General features: G+C 36.7%; 1 protein-coding gene across 1 annotated transcript; it reads left to right on the plus strand.

Moving 5' to 3' along the window:
• Positions 1-1,335: 1,335 nt before the first annotated feature.
• Positions 1,336-25,564, plus strand: IQUB (IQ motif and ubiquitin domain containing). Its single transcript, XM_074870149.1, has 11 exons — positions 1,336-1,795; positions 2,865-3,026; positions 3,126-3,301; positions 3,551-3,706; positions 5,820-6,030; positions 9,989-10,164; positions 14,905-15,075; positions 16,488-16,664; positions 18,102-18,350; positions 22,205-22,390; positions 24,643-25,564. The coding sequence occupies exons 1-11, from the start codon at positions 1,336-1,338 to the stop codon at positions 24,766-24,768; spliced, it is 2,250 nt and encodes a 749-aa protein (XP_074726250.1). The 3' UTR covers positions 24,769-25,564.
• Positions 25,565-26,521: the final 957 nt, after the last annotated feature.

Raw genomic sequence — 26,521 nt, forward strand, 5'->3', positions numbered from 1 at the left:
TAAGCACCAAGAAACTCAGTTTCATGTGGTTTTAATTCTGGTGTGTCTTTGCTTCCACTCAAAGCTTCCACTTTGCTTCCACACCAGAACCGCAGACTTGCCAGGGGAGAGCACCACTGTTCAGCTGAACACATCGTGCGGCGACGTGCTGACACGGAGCTGGGAAGCGATGGTGGGGATTGTCAGCATCCAAACACACCTGCTCTTCCTAATATCCAGGAACAGTTTTGCGTATTAGCGCAATTTCTGCTACAATCTAGGGAAAATGGTGTTTTCTTACATTAAGGTCACTATAAACCCCTAAGAGTTGATCTTCACCTTGCCGTGGATCACAGCGTAGGCCAGGGCAAGTGTCGGGAGCGTGGGTGTGCCCACACTGGCAGGTGCCCGGCGCAGTTACCGACCCAACAGAGGTCGGGCAAGGCCGCCCCGGAGGCAGCAACCACAAGCTGCTGCTGGTGCTACGGTCTGAAGACCTGCGGTAGCTCCGTTAACCGCGCAGGAGTGGAATGGAGCCAGGAGGGTCTGTCAGCCTCTGTCCGTCCCACCGCTTCCCTTCCCCCCTCTCGGCCTTCCCGGCCCGTGCAGCCCCGCGCGGTCACCCCCGCCCCAGTGCGCATGCTCGCGGCCCCCGGCCCTCCCCGCCCAGCGGCCCCGGGCTGCGCGAGGCGCCGCCCCCTCCGGTTGCTATAGCTACCGCGACGCACCGCCGCCAGGGAGAGCTGCGAGGCGGGAAAGGAACGGGCGGGGGGCGCGGGGCGGGCAGGGGAGCCCCCCCGGGCGCCGAGCAGCGGCCGCGGCCCTCCGGCCCCCGGTGCGCCCCGTGCTAAGGGCTGCTGCGGGCCCCGGGCGGCGCGCGGCGGTGCCGGCGGAGCTGGGCGCTCGGTAGGCCATCACCCGTTTGCTCGGCTCCGGCCGGGAGCTGCTTCCCGTTTGCTGCTGGGTTTTTTTGTCATGAATATGGGTTTTGGATTCTTCCAGCCCATGTCACGTCAGTGGCAGCACGGAAAGCCTTAAAGGTGTGCTGTCAGCGGGTAATACTGCTCTGTGGAGGCTTGCGTTAGGAAAGAGTCACGCTGCCTGCCTGCTGGCAGCGCTAGGGAGCGTTATGTTTGACACCGGTGAGAAGATGTCAGGTGTATTGCGTTTGGTGGAAGCAGAGACCTCACGCTGTTATTCTAAATAGGCTACGTGGGAATAGATACAGAGAAAGCTTTTCAGGATATTGAGTCACCCATACGTGTGGTAGTAGAAATGTGCTAGTATGCAATTTTAAATAGATACTGTGATTATTTTTCCAGAAAGGTTAAAAACGTGCAACTGATACTTTAGGAAATGGAAGATACATCGGATAGTTGCGTTGAAGTTGTTATAACGGAAAGGTCAGGTGCAGAGCAGCCACCTGCATCCTCAGAAGAAAGAGCAGTCAGGGAGGCCGGGAACGGGGACCCCGCACAGAAGCCTCTGCATTCAGAAGCTACAGGCACGGCCCAGTCGGAGGAGGGCTGTGGGCAGCAGTCTTCTCTGGAGCAGTCAGCTCTGAAGGAACAGGAGCAGTCAAGTTTAGCACAGTGGGAGTTACCCAGCGAAGGACTAGGCAATCAAGAAGTGATCAGAAAAAACGAGCAAGATGTATTTGAGCCAGATGCCCCATTCAGCGCATCACCTGAGAGCACATCTCCTGTAACAAATGAGAATTATTTTACTTTACCCGAATTAAGAAATTCAGAAAGGGAAGAACAAACATCTCAAAACTCAGTACTATCAGAGAATACAGCAAGTGGGACAGTGACAGGTAATGAAGTTATTAAAATATTGGACATTAATGCTTTAAAGACATTTTTTTTTCTTCAGCTTGATCATGGCTTCTTGTACCCCCCCCCCCCCCCCCCCGTTTATGGTTTTTGGTCTTGAAGTGACTTTTAAAATTCTTACATAAAACATGCTCGAAAAGGTGAAGAAGGTATTCTTTATCTCAAAATGCAGTAGCAGTTTATGGACTAATACAGCATTTTATAGTGATCTTCATTTTCAGAAACGTGAATACGTATATGTCTTTTGTACACACATTTGAAAAACAGCAGTGCATAATTCATGAGTACATGGGCTACTAACAGTTTAGACTAGATCACAGCAATCACCTTACTATTTTACGTCTCTCAGATTCCCCTGTCACCTGCCACCCTTCCATTCTTCATGCCTTTCTCCGGCAGTCCCTGAAACACTCTGTCATTTCCTGCACTTGTTCCTCTCCATTCTGGGCGTCCTGTGTTACTTTCTCTTTCGAATTCAGTGCCCCGTTTCCTTCGGTCTTCAGAGCAGACAGTAGCACATCCCGTTCAGCAGGCGAGCACAGTGAGTGACCTTTGGAGGATGGACCTGCTGACCGCCTTCCTCTTGGCTGAGCTGCCTTCAGGTGCTCTCATTCTCAGTAGCTGGTGATCGCTTCCTGGGAAGGGCACTGTACCAAAGCCAGATAGACTCTTATCTCTAAATCAGAAAGAAGTAGTTTCTGGAGCTTTAAGTAGATCTGGTTCAGAATGTAGTCTTTGAATAAACACCATGTCAAGTATTGTGTGAAAGACAACAGTGATTCAGCTGTTGTATACTTGGATCAGGTCTAAACTGGAGCAGGTTTAGTAAGTTGTGGTATGAATGACTTTTTATGTGGTGGCAGTATTATGTTGGATAGCTCTTTAAAAAGTGTTTCAGCTTTCAAGTAGACTGTCTTTTCAGCTCAAAAATCTATGGTTATTCTGTGTTGCAGTGTTTCAATAAAATCATCTCAGGGTAAACTCGAGTTATTTTATTTATTTGTTTGTTTTGAGAAGCATATTAGGAATTAATTTTTATTTTATTTTTAGGAAGTATGATTGAGGATGATGAAGCTCTTAGGAGGACTAGGGCTGACTTTGATGAAACTATCCAGTCTGAGAAGTTATGTCTTGATCAGAAATATTTTCCTGGGAAAGCAGTTCAACAGGATTACCACATGCCTGATGTCGTAACTGTCAGAGTACAAAGAGGTAAATGCTGCTTTTATACGAGTGTCATTATGTATAATCATGCTCTACTCTCAATCTGTTACTAAAAGAAACAATATCCTGGAATTTCCATTTTAACAGATTCTGATTCATTTCAAGATGTGGTTGTTAAAATTGAAAGACCTACCTATCATAAACCATTTCTGGGTGGATTTAAGAACAGGATAACAGGAGTTGAATTTCATAACGCAGGATCGCAAACGATACCCAAAAAGCAACCCGACAAAGGAATTCAGTTATTTTGTAGGGAAACACAGGTAATGGCTTTGTAGTGTCTTTTTAGAATGCTGTTTTTACCAAACAGAATAGAATGTTGACACAGTTATTTCCCATAGGAATGAGGAAGTATATCAGCAATAAGTGTGCAACTGAGTCTAAGTATTTAGTGGATGAATATCATTAGTCTTGTGATTTTTGTTATAAATAGCCAATTTTGCCACTTACTGTAATGAGGAAAAAAAATCTAATTATATCTTGTTATAATCTGACATGCATTTTTTCCCCAGACGGCTTTTGAAAAAAATAAGACACAACAAACAAAAAATACAACATCAACACAGATGGCTAAAATTGGCCTGTATGTGTCAAACATGACTGACAAGTTAATAAGTCCTGGGAAGTATCTTACAGCAGAAGAATACCATAAACGTAGACTTGAAGCAGTAAGTTCTCATCTGTTTGAAACTGTATTTGTAAAATGAAGTATTACAAAGGTTATCTGAATATTTAATGAGTGTTCAGAGTGTTCAAAGAGTGAATTTAACAGTGAGCTGCAAAATGTCTGCTTAATCTTCCCCTTTTGTAATCTTTCAGATATGGGGGAAGCGTGTGTCTGCTCACTTACAATATTAGTGTTTTTAATGACTTTTGAGACCTTGTGGTTTTTTAAATGTTAATAATTGTGATTTTACTGATTTCTGACTTACAGTGACAGTTAAGCTTCCATATAGAGCATTAGGGATTAAAATAGGCTTGTCCCTATGGCATTCTCATCATCTCTTTAGAAGGACCTAAGGTACAGAGTAGATATAAGGAAGAATCTCTTTAGGACGAGGGTAGTGAAACACTGTAACAGGTTGCCCAGAGACATGGTAGATGCCCCATCCCTGGAAACATTCAAGGTCAGGTTGGACAGGGCTCAGCAACCTGCTCTAGTTGAAGATGCCCCTGCTCATTGCAGAGGGGTTGGACTAGATGACCTTTAAAGGTCCCTTCCAACCCAAACTGTTCTGATTCTGTGATTCTACATGCTTAATATATGGCCTCAAATGGGTAAAGTATTGGGTTAGGATTTAGGAGACCTGCATTCAGCTTATGGGTTTTGTGGTTTTTGGCTTTAACAGGCCTGATACGTTACCTTTGGCATACTGCTCTGTTCTGGATTGTGTTCAAGCTCCTGCTTTGGCATTAAGGTAGAACATGGCTGTTCAAACACATGCAACAGGCCTGTGGAGTTCTTTGGTGCGCTGTGTCGCCTCATGTGGGCGATTCTGATGATGGATTCTGTATAGTCATTGTGCAGAAGATGCCATTTAGGTGTTCCAAATTGCTTTTTGAAAACCATGTGTTCGGTGACTGCACACCTAAGTACACCCAACATCATTTACTGCTTTGTAAATGGTCTAGTTATTAATTTGATTACTTAAAATAGTTTGCATGTAATTAAATGGTTCCCCATGTGTCCGAGGATAATTATATTGACATGATTGACATTATTCTGGGTAGAAGTTTTCTGTAAGAACTTACTTGGTCAGCATCAGCTGACAGCAATAAGGGTCTTGTAGAAGTGAAACCCAGATAGGTAGCCGTTTCCTCAGGAATGCCAATATGTTTTACTCTGATCATTACTGCCACTTACTGAAATCTGTAAGGTATCTGTAGGTAATCTATAATGCACGGTAGAGAGACATCATCTTGGTGTTGGTTCAAGTTGATGGATTTGCACAGTGCAGTGTAGTTCCATATTGTAATACTAGCTGAAGATGTATTCAAGAGAAATGTTAGGTTAAGATATCTCTAGAGACAGCGTAACTATATTAGTGTGGGTTTGTGTTTGATAGCCTTCAATGCTGAACAATGCTTATTAGCTCATGGTATCAACCTGGCTAAACTGCTTGTGGTGCAAGTGCTAACTCAGCTGGCAGAAGCTCAGGCTTGTGCATTGTGCACCCTTAGCTTAGTATAGACATTTCCCTAGTTTTTAATGGCCACAGCTTTGGAAGGTGGATTTTTAAATTTTCTTTTTTAAGTTCTGTCATAACAGCATTGGTAATTTCACTTTCATTATTTGTTTACAAATAAAGTGCAGTTGATTTTTGTGTGTATGTGTGTTGATTTTTGTATTTAGAAATTTAAAAGAAATTTTGCAAACATGTCTATATTCCTAATCTAGACACTATATAAATGGATAGTAAAATGAGAACCTCTGCCCGCAAGGCTGAAAAGAATAAAAACAATACATGAAAAAGGTGTTTTTTAAGGAGAGATTTGAAAAAGAAAAAAAAAGTAATTGCAGTTTATACATTAACTTGATTACTTGAACCTACTTTCTCCACTGTACTCACTGATTAAACTCCTGCAGTTACCTAAATAAGTAAGCATACTAGTGTTTAGAGTAACAGTACATGACTGTTTTTGTAATGTTTAAATTAGTTTGAGTACCAGATAAGTATTAGAAAATGTGGTTAAGTAGGTAGAAAAAATAACTGTTAAGAAAAAAAAACCCATTCTGTATTGTCATGAATTCATGATTCTTTGGTATTGTGTCACATATAGGTAATAGTATTACAGACGTATTTCCGTCGTTGGCATGCTATAAATGTCGTACAAAATCTGAGGGAAAAAAAGAGGTTAAGGCTGTCATGGGAAGCACAAGAAGAAGTACGGAGAAAAAAAGAGAAAGATGAAAAACTGAGAAGGGAACAGGAACGAAGACTGAACCCTAAAACAAAAAAAGACTTTGAGCTACTGTACCATGCTTTAGAATGTAAGTTTTTTCTTAAAGGGATACTCTTAAATCAGCAGAAGAGTACAGTTTGTTTAAAACAAACTCTTCTGGTTTTGACATGTTTCTATAGATACTTCCTTGATTTTTTTGACTTACAGTGGAATTTCTTTCATTTTAAAAGAATTACTTGACTTTCATATATTTCTAGAAGCAGAAAAGGCCTTGACACTGTGTAAGCACTGTTTAGCAATAACTAAAACGTCCCTATGTTATCAACACTGTTTTCATCACAAATCCAGAACATAGCACTCCACAAGCTACTGTGAAGAAAATTAACTCCATCCCAGTCAAAACTGTCACACCTTTTTAGGAAATAATCTGCTTGTAGAATAATGCTATTTGGCAGGGGTTTTTTCTGAGGTTGTTTTTTTTCATTCATCTCTAGTGTTCAGGTCAGCTGGAGGAACAGCAACTGTTTTTTTGGATCAGAGTTACTTTAATCTTTCACTCTACATTTAGGATGCTGAAAATAATACTGTGAAGAAATTACTATTAAGATCCATCTTTCGTCATTTAATATAGACATTTCTTTATAATGGATTAAATTTTTGGCCAGAATTTTACAATACATGACTGAGGTTATCCCTTTTGTCCTAGTCTTCTTTTCCTTCTGTTTTTTCTCTGCTTTAATTTATTCCATGTTTCACGAAACGCCGTGGTCAAAATTTTAAAATCTGTTAGGTATCCTACAGGGCGTCCTGAAAGACTTACTTTTCCTGTTGGAGAGGATGGTGTCTAATATAGGCAAGCATCTCTAAATTTTCCTGGAAAAATAAGGTGAATACTACAGATAATTGACATAACTTACAGGAGAATAATGTTGCAAATGTAACAAAAAACCTAGAGAATGTGCTTTTGGAAAAACAAAGTAATAGAAAGAAGTGGACTTGCACCAGCATATAATGTAATTGCAAGAGTTATTTTTTAAATGTCTCCTTTCAAACAAGATGCTTGCATTGTGACTTGTAGCAACTCATATGTTATCCAAGGCTACAGTACTTGCTTATGGTATAACTTTTTGTCAGTTTGGACATTACTGTCCCTATAGTAGAACTGGCCTAATGGATTACCTGCTTTATTACAAAGCCACATGACCTACCTTAAACCATTCCAGCTATTTCTTCCATGATAAACTGAGCATAAATTTGGTAGTGTGTGTTATTCATAGAGCTTAGGATCATGATTCAAGAATTCCCAAGTTATACCCTAATCTTTTAATGCTCTCATACTTTGTGGGGCATAGTTTGTCTGAATGTATAAATGACTTACAAATATTACTGTTTGTGCCAAATATAAAAATTATTACTGTTCTTAAACTTTAGAATTCTGGGAATGGTATCTTCATAACATTTGTGGTTTGTTAGGGGTTGTTTTCCCCACCCCCAAATTTCTTCATAGCTGGCTAGCTTTTCACTCCACAAGACTCAAGCCCTGTTGAAGGTGTCTGACTAGGTAATCAAAAGCCAAGGTACTAAAGTAACAATTTTTTCCCTCCCTGCTTATGGCAAGTGCTATTATTTGGTATCTGATTTCCTGCATTATTTTCTTTAAAAAACTGCTTCCTAGCTAATGTGCTATCAAATGTATGATCCGCTTTTTTTTTTTTAAAGGGTAATGACTCTTATTTGCAATAGAAACAACAAAGCAGACAAAATTGTGAATGAGTGCTGATATTCCCAATATTTTCAGATTTAAAACTTGTGTTTATTTACGTGTCTCTTTTTGCTTAATTTAATGTCATTTGATTCACAAATAATGAAACTTTCAGCTTTGCATACTCAGGAATTTAATATCTAGGCAACCTGAAAAAGCATGTGCCACTTCAAAACTGGAACAGAACAAGCCCCAGTATTTGAAAGTTCTTAACATTTTGTTAAAAATAATGGTCTGCTATCAGTCTTTTTGGTTTGTGTTTTGTTTACTGGTGTTGATTAGTTGCTTCTCTACATGGAGACTTGTAGTCACGCTGTTTATTTTAATAGAGCTTAGTGGTTCTAGGAAGTTGGGTTTTTTTCTACCTGCATCTGAAACTACTTTTACATTCTTGTAGTGTCAGCAGTCTATACAAGCTAAATCATTGTGACAGTAATAGAATGAGACTTGTCCTCTAGAGAACTGTGAAGGTTATTGCTCCTGATCACAACAGGGGGATACTATTACAGGGTCAACCAGTACAAGCAATTCCTGTTGGTACAAAAAATTGCCTGTTGACTGTATGGTGCGTCTGTATATTCAGTGTGTCTGCATATAGAGACATTCATTATTTATTTGAAAAGCATGAACTACTTTGTTTTATAAAAAATGGAATAAAAATGATAATGAGTAAAATGTCTGTAAAACATAATCTAAGAGAAATGCTTTTAACTTGATTGCATGTACATGGTGAATCAGGAGGTGAGTATTGATGATAACTGACAGCTTCTTCATTTCTGTAAGTACAGAATTGCTTACTGTATTTATTAGCTCTACCTTTGAAGTTGCTGCCCCCTTCAGGCATATAAAGCTTCATGTAAATTAATTCTATACAGTGCTTTTGTTTGCTGAAATGGCTTTATTTAAAAATATATCTCTGGGTACTGAGAACTTGTCAGACAGCTGTCATATTAATACCAAAGCTTGGAGAGCCTTAAGGAAATTAATTAAAATGTTTTAAAATGGAAAACATAAGGAAGCACATGCAGAAAATAAACCTTCCTCTTTTCTCTCCTCTTGCCTCTAATCTTACCTGATACAGGATGTTATAGGCTTTTTCAGTAAGTGTGCATCACTTATTAGATTGTTTCTTTATGTTGGATTTTGCTTTTGCATAACTGTTCTGGAACGATAACAACACTTTGAGAGATTATTCAGGAATGTTGAAGTGTTGGATCTTATAAATTTCCCTGCAAAACTCCAGATATGTTTGGCTTTCAGAAAAGCCAAAAATTGTTACAGTGTATGCAAAGGAAAACACGATTCAGTAAACACAGTTTGATTTTGCTAACAGATTTCTGTAAGGGCATATAGTCTGTGTACTAGTGCTTCTAGTAAAAATATGAATACTACAAAATAAACCCTGATAGAAACACATCTGTATGTTTCTGTCATTAAGTAGTCTTAACTTGTAAGTGCAGCATGTACCTGTGGTTTTGTGATTTGACCCTAAGAGTCAGAAGGCCAGATTCTTACACGGCGTATACTGATTCACGTGCTGCTGTCATTATTATCTTGTGGTTTGCATGCCACTTCCATTTGAAGGGTTCTGCTGTAGAAGAGGAAAGGGAGAGTAAAGCAACATCTGTCTAGTTATTAATGTGCATCCTTCTGCCTTAGATAGCAAAAGATAGATGCCACTCAAACATTCAGTAAGACCTGTCAGTCAAGTTTTATCTCAGTTTTGGAGGACTTCAAGCTTCTTTAGGTTTTACTCATTTATGCAGGGAGAAGCAGTAATATTGTCAGCACTGAGTACTAGTGGTACTACAGTAAGATGCTGTCCTTAATCTGTTGAGAAGATCTCCATGGTATCTTTTCTTGTGACTTTGATGAGCAATTGTTTGAAAAGTTCCTATTGCTCATACCTTTTGGAGCTGTTTGAGTCTGAAACAGTTATTTTAGATGCAAAATCGTGAAGAAATAATTTAATCACATGTTTCCACAGGAGCTAAATTCTTTTTTTCACATAGAGCTCCTTTTTATCCTAACCCATCTTTGAGTTTGTAGTATGAATTGGCAGTTTGGAATTGATGTACACACACATACTTTCACAGAACATCTGTATAATTTACATTCATTTCTGGGCCTTTTTGAGTGTATTAAAACTCTGCATAACAATCAATTCCCTAGCATAGAAACTGGCTTTTAATGAATATTGAAAATTAAGTATTTCTTAAATATGAAAGTAGACGTTTCACTGGAAAACATCTTATAAAAATACCCAAAATATTTGTATCTGTAGTATGGAGGCAGGAGGAGACCGAATGGATTAACAGAACTCTTACTGGAGCTGAAAGAAAGGCAGCATTTTGTGGACTTCTGGAAAAAGAGACACAGCTGATTGCTGCCATTGGGAGACACAAACTAAATGCAGATGAGGAGAATCAACAAAAAGCAATACTGCACTTTCTGGATAAGGTCAGTGATGTAGTTTAAGCTGAACATAAAGAATACCAAAGTAACTTTTGTAGCTTTAACAGTTAGTCATGTGAATGCTAATGTTATAAATATCCAGATTATCTAGTTTTTCATGTCAATACAATTCAGTACATTTCTTTTTCCAAGCTAAGAATTTCTTAGCCCTGTGACTGGCTGAAGGACTAACAGTGCATCGTTAAGACCGTTAACTACCTATGTCTATGGTAAATCTCAGGTGTGTATATATAATATAAAACAATAGCGCTGAGTGGATGAATTTTGTATTATTCTGCATAAAGAACATGATTCTGATGGCACTCTTAACAATATTAAAGGCTCAAATTCTAACAATTCAGAATGGTTATCTGAGGTTATAAAGCATCAGGATATTGCATACCATTCTATATTTTGTATTGTGTTCATTGCAATGATGTAGGAATTCATGCATGAAACTATGCTCTTTCCTACTCTGTTTTTGAAACTTTAAAAATCTGCCTATCAGCTTCTTTCAAAAACACTCAGTTTCACTAATCAAAACTAATGACTAAGTGATTTTCCCTCTGGTTGTTCATTGTTCTCTATAGTGAAAAGTTTGCTATTTCATTTAAACTTATATGCAAATGTTTAAGCAAGTATTTGCAAAATTAAACTTTAACCCTCCAGAATGATTAATTGATTCTTTTTTTTTTTCTTCTTCTTCCCTCAGAAATGTTATCCTTCAGAAACTAGATTTGTCATTTGATTCCCCATTGAGCACAGGCCTGGTCATCATATGTCTGTCTTTAAAGAAAGCATTTACTCTGTTTTAATGTACAGGATAGAAACCCGGAAGAGCTTTGACTGAGTCTTATATCATATTGAACTCAGTTATTAATTCACTAGTTTCAGTTGTGTTAGAACTTGAGATTTTATTCTTGAAAAATCTAGCGGATGAAATTTAACACAAGTGTTCTTCAGGCTTTTATCTATAAAACAAGGATGAGCATTCATACACAAAGATGATTTAGAATGGCATTAGATACAATGGCACCTTGATGTAAAATACAAAAAAAGTCCTTTTTAGGTAGATGTCCCAGCAGTCCACCCCCTCAGAAAAAAGAAACAGTTCATTTTCTGGCTGTTTTCATAGTATGTGACATAATTGTGAAACAAAATACTGCAACAGAAATAGTTTATTTATTTATTTATTTATTTTTAAACTTTGAATATTTAGTGCTCAAAAGTAAAAGTGGCTGTTTTGGCCAAAAGAGACTTTTTTTCATTCTTTTTATTATTGATGTATGGGAACTGGGCTGTAAAAAGTGATTTGATAAAATCTATTACCTTTCTTCATTACGAACAAATTACTTATCTGAAATGTTGGTGGAAGTATTACCAAGTTTATTGCTGTGATGTTACTGCTTTCAAGAGTGAAAAAAACCAGAAAACTAAATATTTCGATATGATATCAAAACCTGGAATCATTTATATGTTAAATGTTTGCTTTTGCTATTTACAGTCTATTCTGTTATCTTCTCAGAAAAAGAAGCCTGGAACAGTGAAAGTAAATATATTTCTCTCTTAACTGAGTCTCTATTTTTCCTTTAAGGACTGCTTTCCACTGTCCTAACGTATATAGTTTACTTCCAGTATATATTCTCACAAGTTGTACAGTTTTCTTACCTTTAGGAATCAGAAGCAAAATGTTCTTCACTACCAGAATTCTTAGAGACAATTGATGTTTGGAGATTCAGGAGACACAAGAGAGACAAGAGATGCTCTCTTTTTCCAAACAGTGGACACTTTTCTGCAGCACTTACTACTAATTTGTTTATACATACTTTAAATTTATAAATTATGTTTTTCATTAAAGAGACTGGTTTCTTTTTAATTTGAAAATCTAGTGAGCTTCTGAACTAGTGCAACTTTTTCTTTTCATGTTTTTTTATCATGTCAGCTATAGGGTTTTTAGTGTTGTACTAAAATGTTGACATAGGTAGCAGCCTAACTTAGAGGTAAAGAAAGTAACCATTTCTGCATTTCTTAAAAAATAAAATAAATAAAATAGATTTTTGGAAATCTCAAATGGTTTGTTATGACTATAACAATGGAATTTAAATACTTTAAACTGTAGTATGAAATTTATTGTTGGAGTGCTAGATTATAGCTTATTCAGTTATTTCTTGAACTTTGAGCTGGTAGTGTTAATCTGGACACTTGCCAGTTAAAGCTGAAATAACAGCTTTCACCTCTGAAGACTGCAAGCATTTCACTTTGCTGCAATAGCCAATGTGGTATGAAACTTGCTTCTCCATGGAAACCTTCGTTCCCTTCTTTGCTACTTAAAGCATATTCCTCCTCACGCATGTGTGCTTTTACAGTGGTTGCTACTGGTTGTGTGTACGCTACATTCTGGGGGCTTCTTTTTTTATGCTGAGCTCGTTCTTCTTCAGCATTTGTATTTTGAAGAGGAAGTACTTGATTAAGCTTTTGTACAGCAATAATATTTTCTTAAAGGATTTTGTGTAATTATTAACTATCACTCAGTTCATACCTTTCATGCTTTGTGCTATTTCTGCACCCAGCCTATGGATTTTTTTAACTTTTCTTACCTTTTTCTCTTACCTTTTTCTCTCTGTGTCTGTGGTGGTGTGTTTCTCTCCTCAGGTGCTTTTCTTTGCTTTCATGCATTGGCAGCAGAGTGCAGTTGTAGTAGTCTTGCTCTCTGAAGTAATACAGATAACAGGATTATTGTAAATTCCACAGCACTGCCACAGACTAAAATGCAAGAAGAAGATGGCAAAAAATCTTGAAGTTTTAGTTTTCTTGCATTAATCCTGAATATATGAAACTAGTCCTGAAATCAGAAAGCATGTGATTCTTTCTGAAATACTGGAAATCTTTATATTGATGAGACCTCTGTATTTTTTTTTCAGTAAAAGCTGCATAATTTCTAATTTATTTTATTTTATATAATACCCAGTTATGATGAGGTAGTAAGAAAAAATACAGAAGTTACAGATATGATATCTTGCTTTGAATAATTTAGATGTTATCATAATATAATTTGACTGTGTTAACGGTCATTTGCAGAGTGGAATACCAAGACTGCTAGCTCATATATGGTTTGTTGCAAATTTATCAGAAGAACCTAGTTTTAATAACCATTTCCTAGGGTAAACTCTGCCCATTGACTCTCCCTCACATAAGCAAATGACCTTTCTGTCTTATCATGAAAGTGATTTCACTGAAGAGAATCAAATGTAGGTACAGTCCACCATACAAAGGAGGGAGTTACAGCATGATATAGCTTCTAAGTTGGTGGGGTTTTTTTGCTGTTTGCTTGATTTTTTTGTTTTGCTTTGTTTTTTTAGAATTTCTAGTACCGTACAAAGATAGTGAAACAAAGTCATGAAGTTATAGTAGAATGCTCCATTTTCATGACAGAGAGAAAATCGCCTCTCTAATTTTGCAGAAGTTCAAAGATTTTACTGAGGAATTAAGAGTTTTATTTTTACTAATGTCTAGTTTTGATATTGCATTTCTTAATCAGTTTTGGCTCTCAACTGTGACCTCTGATTAGCAATACCTCCTTTAATTAGAGTTCTACCCCCACTGATAATGTAATTAAATGTCAGTTATTCAGTGTTAAATCCTTTTTTCAATTATTTTGTCCTTCTTTTGCTTGCCTAACTTTGTAATTTATTTATTTAAAAGTGAGGAGAGCTCTATTTTGATTGTGGTGGTGACTAATCATATCTGTTCTAACTATCTAATATTCTTGGTATTTTTATGACTTATCACCATAGCAAGTCTGTATATTTGGTCAAAATAATGATTACGTCAATGCTGGAGTCATATCCAGAAAAATACTGGGCATGTGAATGCTGCATGAAGTGCTGCTGTAGTTAACTCGCACTGAGACTGCAAAGTTCACAAGTGCTTGTGAACACTCAAGTTGCAAATACAGTGAAAGAGAATAATTAATACACAGAATGAGTATCTTTCTATTTGTTTTAGATACCTGGCTCCCTATGTAACAGTGTGTTTTGCAACCAAAACAGCCCTCTTGAAATGGTCAGACTTTTCAAACTGAGTGGGGCAGCTGACACCGTGTACATCCTCACAGTGTATAAAAGTTAAAGGTGTGCAGAGAGACAGTTGAAGTAGTAGGCATATGGTATGTGGTTAAGTTGGCAAACAAGAAGCTAGGTGAATTATACGATAAGCTGTAAACTCATACTTTGCCTTAGTCAGCTTTAACAAAGTCTATGCCTTCTATCCAGCTGTATAACTAGCATAAATAGAACAGTTCCCTGGAGATATTTTGTACCGCAGTAGACTCTGAGGCCTTAAATTTGCAATCTTTACACAGTCAACAGTCCCATTGATTTTTACTGATAGTTTAGAGGGATTTATGACTACAAGATGAAATACAGAGCAAATGTATTCTAACACTACTGTCACTAAATTCACTTCAAAGAAGTAGAGCATATCCCTGTAGGAGAATATTATTTACTTTTAATATACCGTAAGTCAAAATTTTCATGTCCTGCAACTTTAAACAAAGTGTGCAATTGACTACTTGCTCTGGTGGAAAAGGTACTGTATAAAAATCGACAATAGAATTAGCCTTTTGTATTAGTCAAGCATTGATGTTAAGTCCCTATTTCCTGTGATGAAACTTGATGTAATGTAATGCACTTGTTCAGCTGGCGATCAGATTATAATAGCTCAGAGTTATATAAATTGTTTCTGAAGTGTGCACAACCTAAGAGATGGAAAGCATATGATGGAAAAATCACTGAAATGGATACACAGTACACACTCCATGCCAGAGAACTATTTGAAATCTACCGCAGCATTAGCATGAACGACATCCCAAAAGATGAGAGAATAGATGTGCTGTTAACACTCAGACGTACAGTGAAGGTATGTTTTATTTTTCTATTTATGTTTAGTTTGAAGCTGTACTTCCTAAAGATACAGTCACTTAATTATGTTGACACATAAGCAATCCTTCTGGCAGACGGGTGCCAGGATGATCAGCTGGCAGCAAGAGAAAGCGTAGTGTACCACCTGTCATAAGAGTGTAATTTACATTCTAGTTAGATATACTCTAAATTCATATTTCATTTTGTGATGGGCACATTTTTCTTCAAGTTGTGTTAGAATTTTAACCCCATGGTTTTAGACTTTTTTTGTATATTAATAAAGAATACAATTTTAGTACAAAGTTTAGCTTAACATTTATAACAACTTGATGAAAACCATGGCAGAGATTTAAGTGGCTATTTCTGTTTCTTCTTCTCAGTTCTTTGAAATGTCTGTTTAGAACCTTATCTCTCTGTTGGTTTGAGTTACCAGTTTTATGGGTAGCAAATACTGATTTTTAATCATTTTTTCCTTTGCCTCTCAGTCCCCACTCTCATTGCTGCTGCCAGTGTTCCCAGCAAATTAGAAGCTGGTTGCATTTCTTTTAGTCTTTCATATTTGTTTTATTTATTTACTTATTCTTGTACAAAATAATAATATGAGTTTCAAGGTACTTTCAGGATGATACTGTTGATGTCAAACTAGAATAGAATGCTGCTTCCTGGTCTTATTAAATAAACATCTTGCTGTTTACTTTGGTAGTACCAGAATTTGATCTAAAGCCAATATAGCACTGGGAGCACTGCTGGTTTATGAACTCCTACCTGTCTTGATACAAGTTGATATTGCTGTAGTGAACAAATTCTAGAATTCCTGTAAATTAGTGCACTATTTTAGGTGAGAAAACATTGAACAAATTTACCTCTTATCTGACTCTGAAAAATCTCCTCCTAAGCATTTGAACTATTCACTGATTTCCAAGCATACTCATAAAGCCCCTCATGCCTTTTGTGGGGTGGGGGTTTTTTATATGTTTGGGGGTTTTTTTAACCATTACTTTGTATAGACATTACAGCTCCCATCACATAGCCAAAGGAAGCTTCTTAGGGAGGTATTTCTTGGGGCTTTTGGAGACTGCAAATTTTGCATACATTATGTGCCTCTGGTTAGCATTTTTTATTGCCTCCAGGTTTACAGTGCCTCACAGCTTTGGTTATATATACAGGCCCCTTAAAGCAGAATCTGTAAGCGTTCTCAGTTTTGTAGTTTACATTCATTTTCTTGAAGGTTGTTCTCCTAAGACACTAAGGGGTTCTTCTATGAACATATTGTTACGTGAACATACAGAGGTATGAATGATGATTGGTATCGAATCCCTAGTTTGCTTTCATACCTGCATTAGAATTATTTTGTTTGTTTGCTTCCTTGTTGTGGAGTTTGTGTTCCTTTTTCTTTGTGTTTTCTTTCAGGAACATGAATGTAAATTAACACAGGAAATAGTGGAATTAATTGACAGGGAAATTGATCTTATGTCGAGAGAGGTGAAAGAATGCAACTTAGAAGGACTGAGGAAAAGAATTTGTACGTTATTTCTTCAGTATATTAAAACTCCAAAGTTCAACCCTGAAGTTGCTAGGATACTTAAGGTATTCTTATTTTGCAGTCTGACATAGTGGCCATTGAACTAAGGTTGGTGTAGAAGGGGAATGGAAAACAATGAAAGGTTTTTATTTTACATTTTGCTGTAGAATCGCTGGAGGAGTTCATCAAGATGTAGAATGTAGCAAGTACACAGGCTTCACACAAATAAGCTTATATAGTCATATAGGAAGCATGGGGCATAGACGTGGGTATAAGAATCTGACAAGTGGCTGATAGCACTGAGAGAGCCCAGGAGCTCTATGTATGAAATAAAAAAATCTGAGAACTATAAATGGTAGATTTTATGGGATGGTAACAGTAAAATGTAATAGCAAATGGGGAACCAACAGAGAGCGCAATTATCTTCTTACCACCAGACAAGGGACAGCATACCATGCATCCAGAAACGAACAACATTGCCATTGTCAAAGGGATGTCTAATGAGTTTGCACCTAAGCAAGAACTGTTACGAGCTTCTGTTGTACAACCAGTTGCTACTTTGTGAGAAAGTTTAGCTAGGAAGTGGAGAAAGTGATAGACATCTCTCAAGTCATGTGATTGTTTTCCAACTACAGATTACAATTAAAAATATAATTCACTCTTGTATGTTGCAGCTTTAGGCAGCAACAAGTATTCTGCATATGTCAGAAGAGGATTCCTCTTACAGTGGTTGATGGTATCTCAGGAATAGAGAATCTGTCAGTAACTGTTAGTCAGATTTAGAACCAACTAACAGTTATTTTACACTAGGTTTATGAACAGGGTTACCTAGATGTGTCATAGCAGAGACTGGAGATGGGAGATCTTTGTCTTCTGTACCTTTTGGTTAACTGTATGTTGAGTTGAAGGCTGAATTGCACCTATATTTGAATCTTGTAACCTTCTCTAGACCACAAAAAAGATGGCAGTTCATCAAGAGACAGTCAAAGTGACCAAATCCTCAGGCTATTTTCAAAAAAAGGCAGATGACCACAATAGGTAGCTGGATTATCAGACTACTCAGACTATCCAATTACAGACTTGGGCCCTCTGCACAGACTACATTATATTCTTTTGAGAACCCATGAAGCAATATGAGGATGAGGAAGTCATTAGCAAGTTTAGTTTATTATCTTCCCCTATATTGTTTTTGGACATGTGGCTCTGTTGATTTTATGTTCTTATGCCAAAATATTAATATGCCCATAATCTCAGGGTTTTATCTTTGACATAAAGGGCAGATTCTATATGAGAAATTAAATGCAGAATAGTTAGTTTCTGTTTCCTCTGTGTGGTCATCTTTCCAGAATGGCTGACATTCTGCATACATAAAAGCTTTTACATATTAGAATACTTGCATGAATATATGTAAAATGTGTGTCACCCTAGCTCTGTTGGAATACAAGTAATACAAACATACTTTGTGGTAAATTAACTTTTTTTTTTTTTTTTTAATCTTTTAGGTTCCACCAGATCCCTTAAAGCTTTATAAAAATGTTAATTTCTGTCATAGTTGTGAAAGTTACTTACCATCTACTGAGTTTCCTGTTCCTGCTAATTGCCGCACCATTGGCAGATGTCGCTTGTGTTGCAAACTTGATAATGAGGCTCGGCGACGAGATGCATTTTTGACATACAAACTTATACTAGAAAATCTCAGAAAGTCTGAAGCTGATTATCAGGATGATGCTAAAATTGTTTACTTAGTTCAGGTACTGTCTGAAAGAGTACTGCTAATAATGGAAACCAATGGCTTTGACTATAATTTTTCCTTTATTTTGTGTATGCTGTTGACAGGTCGAGAAATAGGCTAAAAGCTACAAAAACTTCTTCCCGTGATATGGGATGTTCCATACTGTAAAGAAGAAGCACTTAAGCTCTTGAAGTATAGCTGTACTTTCAAAAGTGGTTACAAGCTATGCATTAAAAGAAAGTAGAAGTCTAGCTGACCGGTCAAAGAATCAGATGATCCAAATAATTCTTCTGGTTCTACTATGGCCATCCTGTTGCTTAAAGACACTAGCATCATCAGTAAATCAACAATAATGCTTTTGTGACTATTGTTCAATACATAATGCTAGTAAAAGATTTTGAACCCCATTATTTGGACTCTTTTAGTAATATAACTAAATTGTTTTGTGTTCTCAGAGGGAAAAAAATAAAAGAGCTGAGTTTTTGACATTCCTGTTCTATGTCAGTAGAATATCTGTATAGTTGGGATTTTTGTGTTTATTAGGAAAGGGATTCACTAAATATTTTAATCTTCTAAATTTTTTACCATCATCTGTAATCTTCTGCAATATTATTAAGTAGCTAATGTTTCTTAATAATCATTACTGGTACAACTCAGTTTAAAGCACTTCTTGCCTCTGTCTTCAGCAAATTCTCTCTTTTAGTTGTTATTACTTATTTTGTCAACAAAAGAATTTGACATCCAACATCCACCGGGAAAGTTTTAAATCTGAGGTAATTGCAAACTGTTATTTATTGAAAATATTGAACAGCATAGATTTATTTGAACTTTCTGACACTTAGTAATAAAAATCTCTACAGCATCAACATTCATAGAATAGATTTTGAACTATATTTTTGGTATGTCTGAAACATCAACCAACCAAACAAAAGCCAGTCATGAATATCCCACTGCTATCAAAACAAGCCATGCTGTGGTTTGGCACTTTGCCCGTGGCAGCTGTCAAAAGGAAGATTGGGATTCTTTAATTATCATGCCTCTTTAAGAAATATTCTCAAAGAACCTGGATTTTGTAGATGTTGTTCAGCTATATTGGTTTTCACTTAAGCTGAAAAGTTTTTTGTCTGTGTCTAACTTAGTTTATCTTAATATGTAAACATCCTCCAAAATCTTTTAGAGCTCTCTCACATCACATCATATCACATCAATTGTGATGGCTGGTGGCCATTGATGCACTGAAACATGACTGCTGCTTAACTGCTGACACCGAAAGCCCTCACTTGCAGTTTCGTTTGTGGTTGTACCACTGCAACAGCTCTAGATACTGTGTCATTTTCATCCAAATTAACTTCTTTTCTTTAGAGCTGTAAATATCTAAACAACAGAGGTTTGTATCTTAAATCATTAATTTCCTTGGGTTTTTCCCTAACATTTCCTTAAATTATTAATTTTTTTCTGAGCTACTTGCTTTTTTTTTCCTTCCCCTCACAACTGTCTGTCCCCTTGTGTACTTATATCCAGAAAACATCTCTGGGCATCTAGAAATTACTTGGACACAATTAAAAGTCTTTTGGAGCAGCTATGACAGCTTTATTCATTGTCCAGTGCAGTACCATTACTGACTCTGATTATATTGTCTGTGGATAGATGCAAGACTTTTGTGATAAGATAAAAGATTTTTCTTCAGATCTCTTGCATACTGATTCTGTGTTTGGGTTGACTACCTATATGAGTGCTGATAAGGTTTAAAATGCAAAAACCCGTTGGTGAGAGTTAAGGTAGTTCCAGTAAGTTCCACTTACTGCAGCTAAAGACCTTTTTTGTATCAAAATGAACTAGTTCAGCAAATATGTCAAGGCCTGAGGCTACCTTTTATTCTTTCAGAAGGTTTAACTATGCCATACTCTTTACAATCGATAGTACATACTATGGCTTTGATTTTTCTTGATGAGCTACATCCCAATGGCAATGTCTTATTCATTTGAAGTTACAAATACACTTAACTCCTTTATCAGTTTGCTGCCTACCCTTGTTTCCTAGTCTCACCTGCTGAGCATTCAATGATACAATAATACTTGCTCCCAACCTGTCAGACGACAGTACTTGAAGGCCACTTCTGTTTCTTGTGAGCACAGAACAAATGGGGGGGAAACATAATTTGAAATGAATTAACTGTAAAATTTCACAGCAAAATGCATGCCTACCTTTAGAAAGTGCAGTAGTATCTTAAATCAAACTCTTTCACATAACCTGAGAAGTTTTAACATAGAACAAGCTTTTGCCTATTTTTCAGGGAGAAAAAAAATTGTAATCCAGGAAAAAGGAAGAGTAAAATTGTGGATCTGTTCTACATGGACCCTTATACGCCTCAGTATAGATTTTTGCAAGTTCTGATAACTTTTGAGATGTGTAGCTTAGCACAAAAATAGTAATAATTGCTACTATGTCTGCTTGCAAATTTCTGTCTTCTGAGAAGATACAGAAGTTATTTGAAATTTTGTGAAAAGGAGGAAATACTGAAAATAGAAGCTAGTTAGTGAAACCTAATAAAGGAAGCCCTGTGGAACCAGATTTAAGACCAGATGTAGGACAAGTCCTATGTTCTTGGAATCAGTAGTAGTAGTAGTTTATTACCAGTGGAGGGTCTAAGCCCAGCTTTTATCTTACATTTTCTCTGGCAAGAATTTACATGGGCTCCTGGATTTTGGAAGCAAGATGGATGAGAATACATGAGGCTGCATTTCACTAAAACACTGAGTTGGTATAGTTTCATTCATCCTTTGTCAGGAATTTAATAAGTAACATATAATCACCATTATTTAATTAATTAAGTCAAGATTTCTTTTTAGAAGAATGAGTTGTCTTCAAATGGCTAGCTTGGAGGAAAATCTATTTAAAAGTCTGTTGTTTACACAGTCCTGTAGATAAAAATCTTCTAATAATTTTCCATGACTAATACAGAGAAGAACTAATGGAGAGTGACAAGAAAACTTGCCAAAGTTCAGTGGTAACTGCCATCCCAATTTTTTTTTCTTTCATTCAAGAGGCTGTGTTTATCAAGATTTAGCAGTGATTTCAGATGACTAGTAGTAAATGAAACAAATTAAGATTGACATAAATTAACCTTAGACATAGGTTAAAAGTACATTTAAAGGCCTTTCTGTACTGGAGAACCTTTACAAACAGACCTTCTATTATTTTTTGTTAATATTGTAGCATAGCTACCTGATCTTATAATCTTATTTGGCAACAGTATCATGAGCGCAATGAACTCTCCATATGTCAACAGCAGAGTGAGGGGAAGAAAGCAAAGCAGGCAGTGATTTGGGGTCTGTCACAGGTGGAAGTTTTTCTTGTCCTAATTTCCCACATTTTCCAGGGCAGATTATTCTGATTATATGTAAACTTTAAGTAATTTAGTAGTGTAATAACTCATTTGTTGAATAACATTAATTCTGAATCCCAGAATGAAATGGGGAACTCATCTGAGTAATGACAGAGATGGATTACTGTTATTAACCAGAAAGGTCTGAACAGGCTTAAGCATGCTATATGAGAAAAAACATGAGATTTAAGAAGCTTTATAAGAGCAGTTAAGCATTGAGGATGTCAGTGGAAGATATGAATTGCCATTGGCAGAGACAATCAAAGTAAGAATGTAATATTTTAGACATGATACAAGAAAAATATAGTTAACAATTGCCACACCATGCTAAGGGAAGATGTGTATGTCTAGACATTCTTTAACCAAGTGATTATATGATATATGCATAGAAAAATTTTTTACTCAAATTTGCATTCTTTTATGGTTACAATGCTTTTGTTGTAGAATGAAACGTGCTTCTTCCTTCTTAACCTTGTTTTCCATTTAAGTATCAAGATCTGCAGTACCTGACTGAGAACATATGGGGCTGTCGGTCAGCTCTCAGTGCTTGCAGTGACCTCTATGATTTGGTCATGGTCAGATGGGATAAGCACCGTGAGTGGTCTCCCTGGAACACTATTCTCCTCAGTAGAGACGAGGCAGATGCACATGTTAAACTGTGTGACCTTCAAAAGGTAAAATTTGATGGGATTAATCTTTTACAATATTTATGTTGTGTTTTAATAGAATCCTGTGACTAAAGATGTTTGGCCAAATTTAGTCCTTAAACTCATCCATGTTTAAATTGGCCCATTGTGACTATTTAAATGATTACATCTGTACTATTAAATAAACCAGGCACTAGTCCAGAGGGCAGCTGGCACGTACAACTTGCATCCATGTACCTGAACTCTGCTTTGCCCTGATTCTCCCTCCAGAAATGTAAGAAGCTAAGTGGCCTTATCCATGCTGCCTACTGAGAACAGTGCCATGCCTATGCTACTCCCTCAGCTGAGATCAGACAAGAGCTGGCCTGGATGAAAAACACATTAAAGACTAACCATATGACAACTGTGTGCCTGTGCTCTTGCACATGCTCTGGCCTCATTAGTTTCTGGCCATATAAATTTCTCATCAAATAACAGAATGGCGCTTTGTCTAGAACTTAAACAGTTGTTATAATAAAATTTGTCTCAATTCATTTTCTTACATAGATGTCATTTAAGTACCCTTGACAATGTAATCTTACAGTTTGCAATTAAGCAATAAAAACATAATTGCTGTTCTGAATTAAAAAGCTTAATAATTTGTTAAAGAAGTCATTGAAACTGTATTTTTACACCACTCTCCCCAAATTCCATACCTAAACGTGGTAGTCTGATAAATATTTCACTCCACTGGACAACATATGGTAGAGTATTTAGTTTTCTAAGGCATGGGAGAATCCAGTGAGCTGTGTTTGTCCTGCAATTAGTAATGGATTATTAAGCCTTTCACCTCTCGGTTATTGATTTATGTAAGTAGTGATCTGAGGGCATTGTTGTATAGTGTCCTTTTATTCAGGGTGTTCTTAATTCAATTTCTAACACAAAATGTGTGCATCACAAATGCAACTTCAGCTGTTATGCATTGTTCTTCTTTTTGGAATTCTTAAGAGTATGTGATCACTAAACTGACAGAGCAAATGAATTGCTCTCATAATGAAAGGTTTGCTTTGGGGATGAAATATATCAGTCAGGGAATTCTAAAGGTAAAGGGAATTCTGCTATGCATGATATTTTCTCTGTGTGTGCCCAGCCTGTGTCTTCAAGCAGACACGTGTTTATGTGAGCATTACCTTTAAAAGGTAAAATCAGTTTCAAGCTGGAAATTCCTGTATTGACTCCTCTGTCTCACTTTCAGTCAGCAAGGCTATTCAGGCAGTCTGAATCTAGTGATGCTTCTCTGCATCCATAAATGTATGTTACTAGAATTACAGCAGGCAAAGTTTCTGATTATGCACTTACCTGGTTTAACTTCATAAGTCTGGATGTCATAGTCAAAGAGATGCCATTAACTTGGTTAGGTCCAGAGCTTCAGTGGAGATGGGAATTAGGCCAGAAGAGCAACAGGTTAGGTATGCAAGCCTACCTAAAAATCGTAAGTATTTTCACTTAGCTCTTGCTACAAAAGTAGAAGTGGACCAGCTATAATGAGGAGTCACCTTTCTTCACTGGTAATGGCCAAACCTTTCTTAAAAAAAAAAAAAAAAAAGAGAAAAAAGAGTGTGAAATAAGGAAAATGAAACAAAGTTAGAATGTCATACATGAGTGATGTTTCTCATTCGCTGAAACAAAAAAAGGCCTCTCAAGCACTTTCTTTAATCGCAATTATTCATAACAATGACTATAGTGATAGCAAAGAGCTTTTTCAACTAAATATTCTGGTTATTTATATTACATCATCTGAGCTACTACTAATCACTAGAAATTTAAGAAAACATCACCACTGAACACAAAGGCTGACTGCAATGTGGCAAAATACTTGCTGCCATGATTATTTGTAAATAATCACTCTGATTCTTATCAAGGAAATTTCCTATAGTCATCACCTTGCAAATGTTGATATCTAAGCATTGCCTTTTTTAATTTTCAAAGGTAAGTACAAATGTTCTTACCTGAAAAGAAATAAGTAAGTTTTATCTTGAACAGATAAAAAATGCTGGAAGTTTTTCTGTTTTCAAAAGGTGACTAATATTTCACAAGGTATAGTTAGTCATTTTCACTACTGGGCCATAAGGTAGCAGTATAGAACTACAAAATATTTCATTAGGTATCATATATGAATAAATTATCTGGCTTAGTTTATTACAGGGTCACTGTTCATGCTGTCTAAAATATGAAGCAACATGTAGATTGCTAGATATTTTAATTGTATTTAATGGGATTTGCATTTTTTTTCCTTTCAGGCTTATGAAGCAGCATTTATTCAAAGAATAAAACATAAGCATATCCAGGCAAAAACCTATTTTGCTCAGATTCCAGTGATGACATCGTTTTTGCATAGGAGTGACAATCAGGCTAATGCCAATTAATTTTTAATAGCTACACCTATTCCTACTGGTACAAAAACATAACTCTTAAGTGAAGTTAACTGAAGTTAAAGAAGTTAGCTGTATTATTGATTAATATAATTTCCTTGGTTTTAAGGAGATGTACTTTTTCATCAATTAATTGTTTTACACAGATCAAAATAAACTTCTGAGGTTAAAATAATTTGATCTTGACCAGTCAATATAACTGCATTTCATGTTTTGTAACCTCATTATTTAAAAAGTAAAGTGTTGTTGATGGTCTTCGTAAATTCTAAATTTTCAGAGCAATGACTTTCTTTCTGTTTATGCCTGTGTTGTTTGGAACATTCTGTCTGTAGTGTAATATTCCTGTTGGGGGAATGTAGATAATTCTTTGTCACCTTTTAATTAGAAAAATAATACTATAACCATTGTATTACATTTATTTCTCTTATCTTAGGCATATAAGGCAGAAAACCCCTCAAACCCTAAATTCGTACAGAACAGAATTGATATGCCCTTCCAAAAATAGCTGTTTTGCTTTGAAAATATTTGTGCAAAAAAATATCTTCACATTTTATAGCTCATCTCGATGGTCATAGTGGAACTTCCAGCATGTAATTATTGTATCCAAGATCTTGAAATTATTGTAAATCAGACTTATAATTTGAAATACACAATGAAGACTGTTTCGAACAGTCTTGTGTTATTTAAAGTAGAAGTCAATTCTCTCCATAACCTTAGTTATGTTTATGTTTGATTATAGTTACAGAGAAAAATATTATATGGTCTATATTCAATAAAGTCCTACAAAAAATTGCAGTGTTCTTCTTGAAACCTCTATTCTATGACATGTTTTTGACCTAGGACAAAGCCTTTTTCTCTGACAAATAAAACTGTCTAGGAAAAAGCAGTAGCATTTGCAAACAGAAATAAGCATATATTTGGCAGCAAACAGCTGTAAAGTGGATTGACTCCCTCAACAGAACATGAACTGTAGAACCAGTAACTGAGTGACCAGTGCATTCTAACATCAGTGGAGTCTTTCCATTGATTTTACCATTGCATTCAGATTCTGGATTTTAGTTCAGTACTGAACCAATCAGTTCAAAGGCTTTACTAAAGTCTAGGTAACAACATCTACAGCCTTTCCCTCATCCACTAAGCGGGTCACCTTGTCATAGCAGGAATATACAGAAGCACAGAATGATTCAGGTTTGAAGGGGCCTCAGAAGTCCACTTCCTACTCAAAGCACAACCAGCTATAAGGTCAGACTGAACTGCCCAAAGCTTTATCCATTCAGGTCTTGAAAACCTCAAGGATGAAGAATGTAACATGTTCCAGTGCTTGACTGTCCTTACCTTGACAGAAATTTTCCATTTCAATAGAGTATGTTGTCTCTCATCCTCTAACATGCACACCTGTAAAGAGCCTGGCTTTATCTTCTTAATAATATCTTTTTAAGTTTTGGAAAGCTGCTAGCAGTTTTTCCCCAAGCCTTCTTTTCTTCAGGCTACACAAGTCCAGTTCCCTCAGCCTCTCCTCACATGTCAAGTGCTTCTGCCCCCTGATCTTCTTGGTGGACCTCTATTGAACTTGCTCCAGTTTATCAAAGCCTTTCTTGATTTGAGGGGCCCCAAACTCACACAGTATTACAGATTTATGCTTGAAGAGTTCTGAATACTGATTCAGTTCAGTATTCTCAAGCAAACTAGTGTTTTGGCCTGATAGACAATTGCTCAAACACACAAATTTTTTGGTTCCTGCAGAAGT

This window comes from Strix uralensis, chromosome 5 (assembly GCF_047716275.1).
Source record: "Strix uralensis isolate ZFMK-TIS-50842 chromosome 5, bStrUra1, whole genome shotgun sequence".
In the NCBI taxonomy this organism is placed as follows: domain Eukaryota; kingdom Metazoa; phylum Chordata; class Aves; order Strigiformes; family Strigidae; genus Strix; species Strix uralensis.

Excerpts from the sequence above, each read along its gene's own strand:
- IQUB (XM_074870149.1), top strand. The coding sequence starts at position 1,336 with ATGGAAGATACATCGGATAGTTGCGTTGAAGTTGTTATAACGGAAAGG. Across the intron at positions 16,665-18,101 it reads AAGTTGCTAGGATACTTAAG|GTTCCACCAGATCCCTTAAA; the intron begins GTATTCTTATTT and ends TTAATCTTTTAG. Across the intron at positions 22,391-24,642 it reads AACTGTGTGACCTTCAAAAG|GCTTATGAAGCAGCATTTAT; the intron begins GTAAAATTTGAT and ends TTTTCCTTTCAG.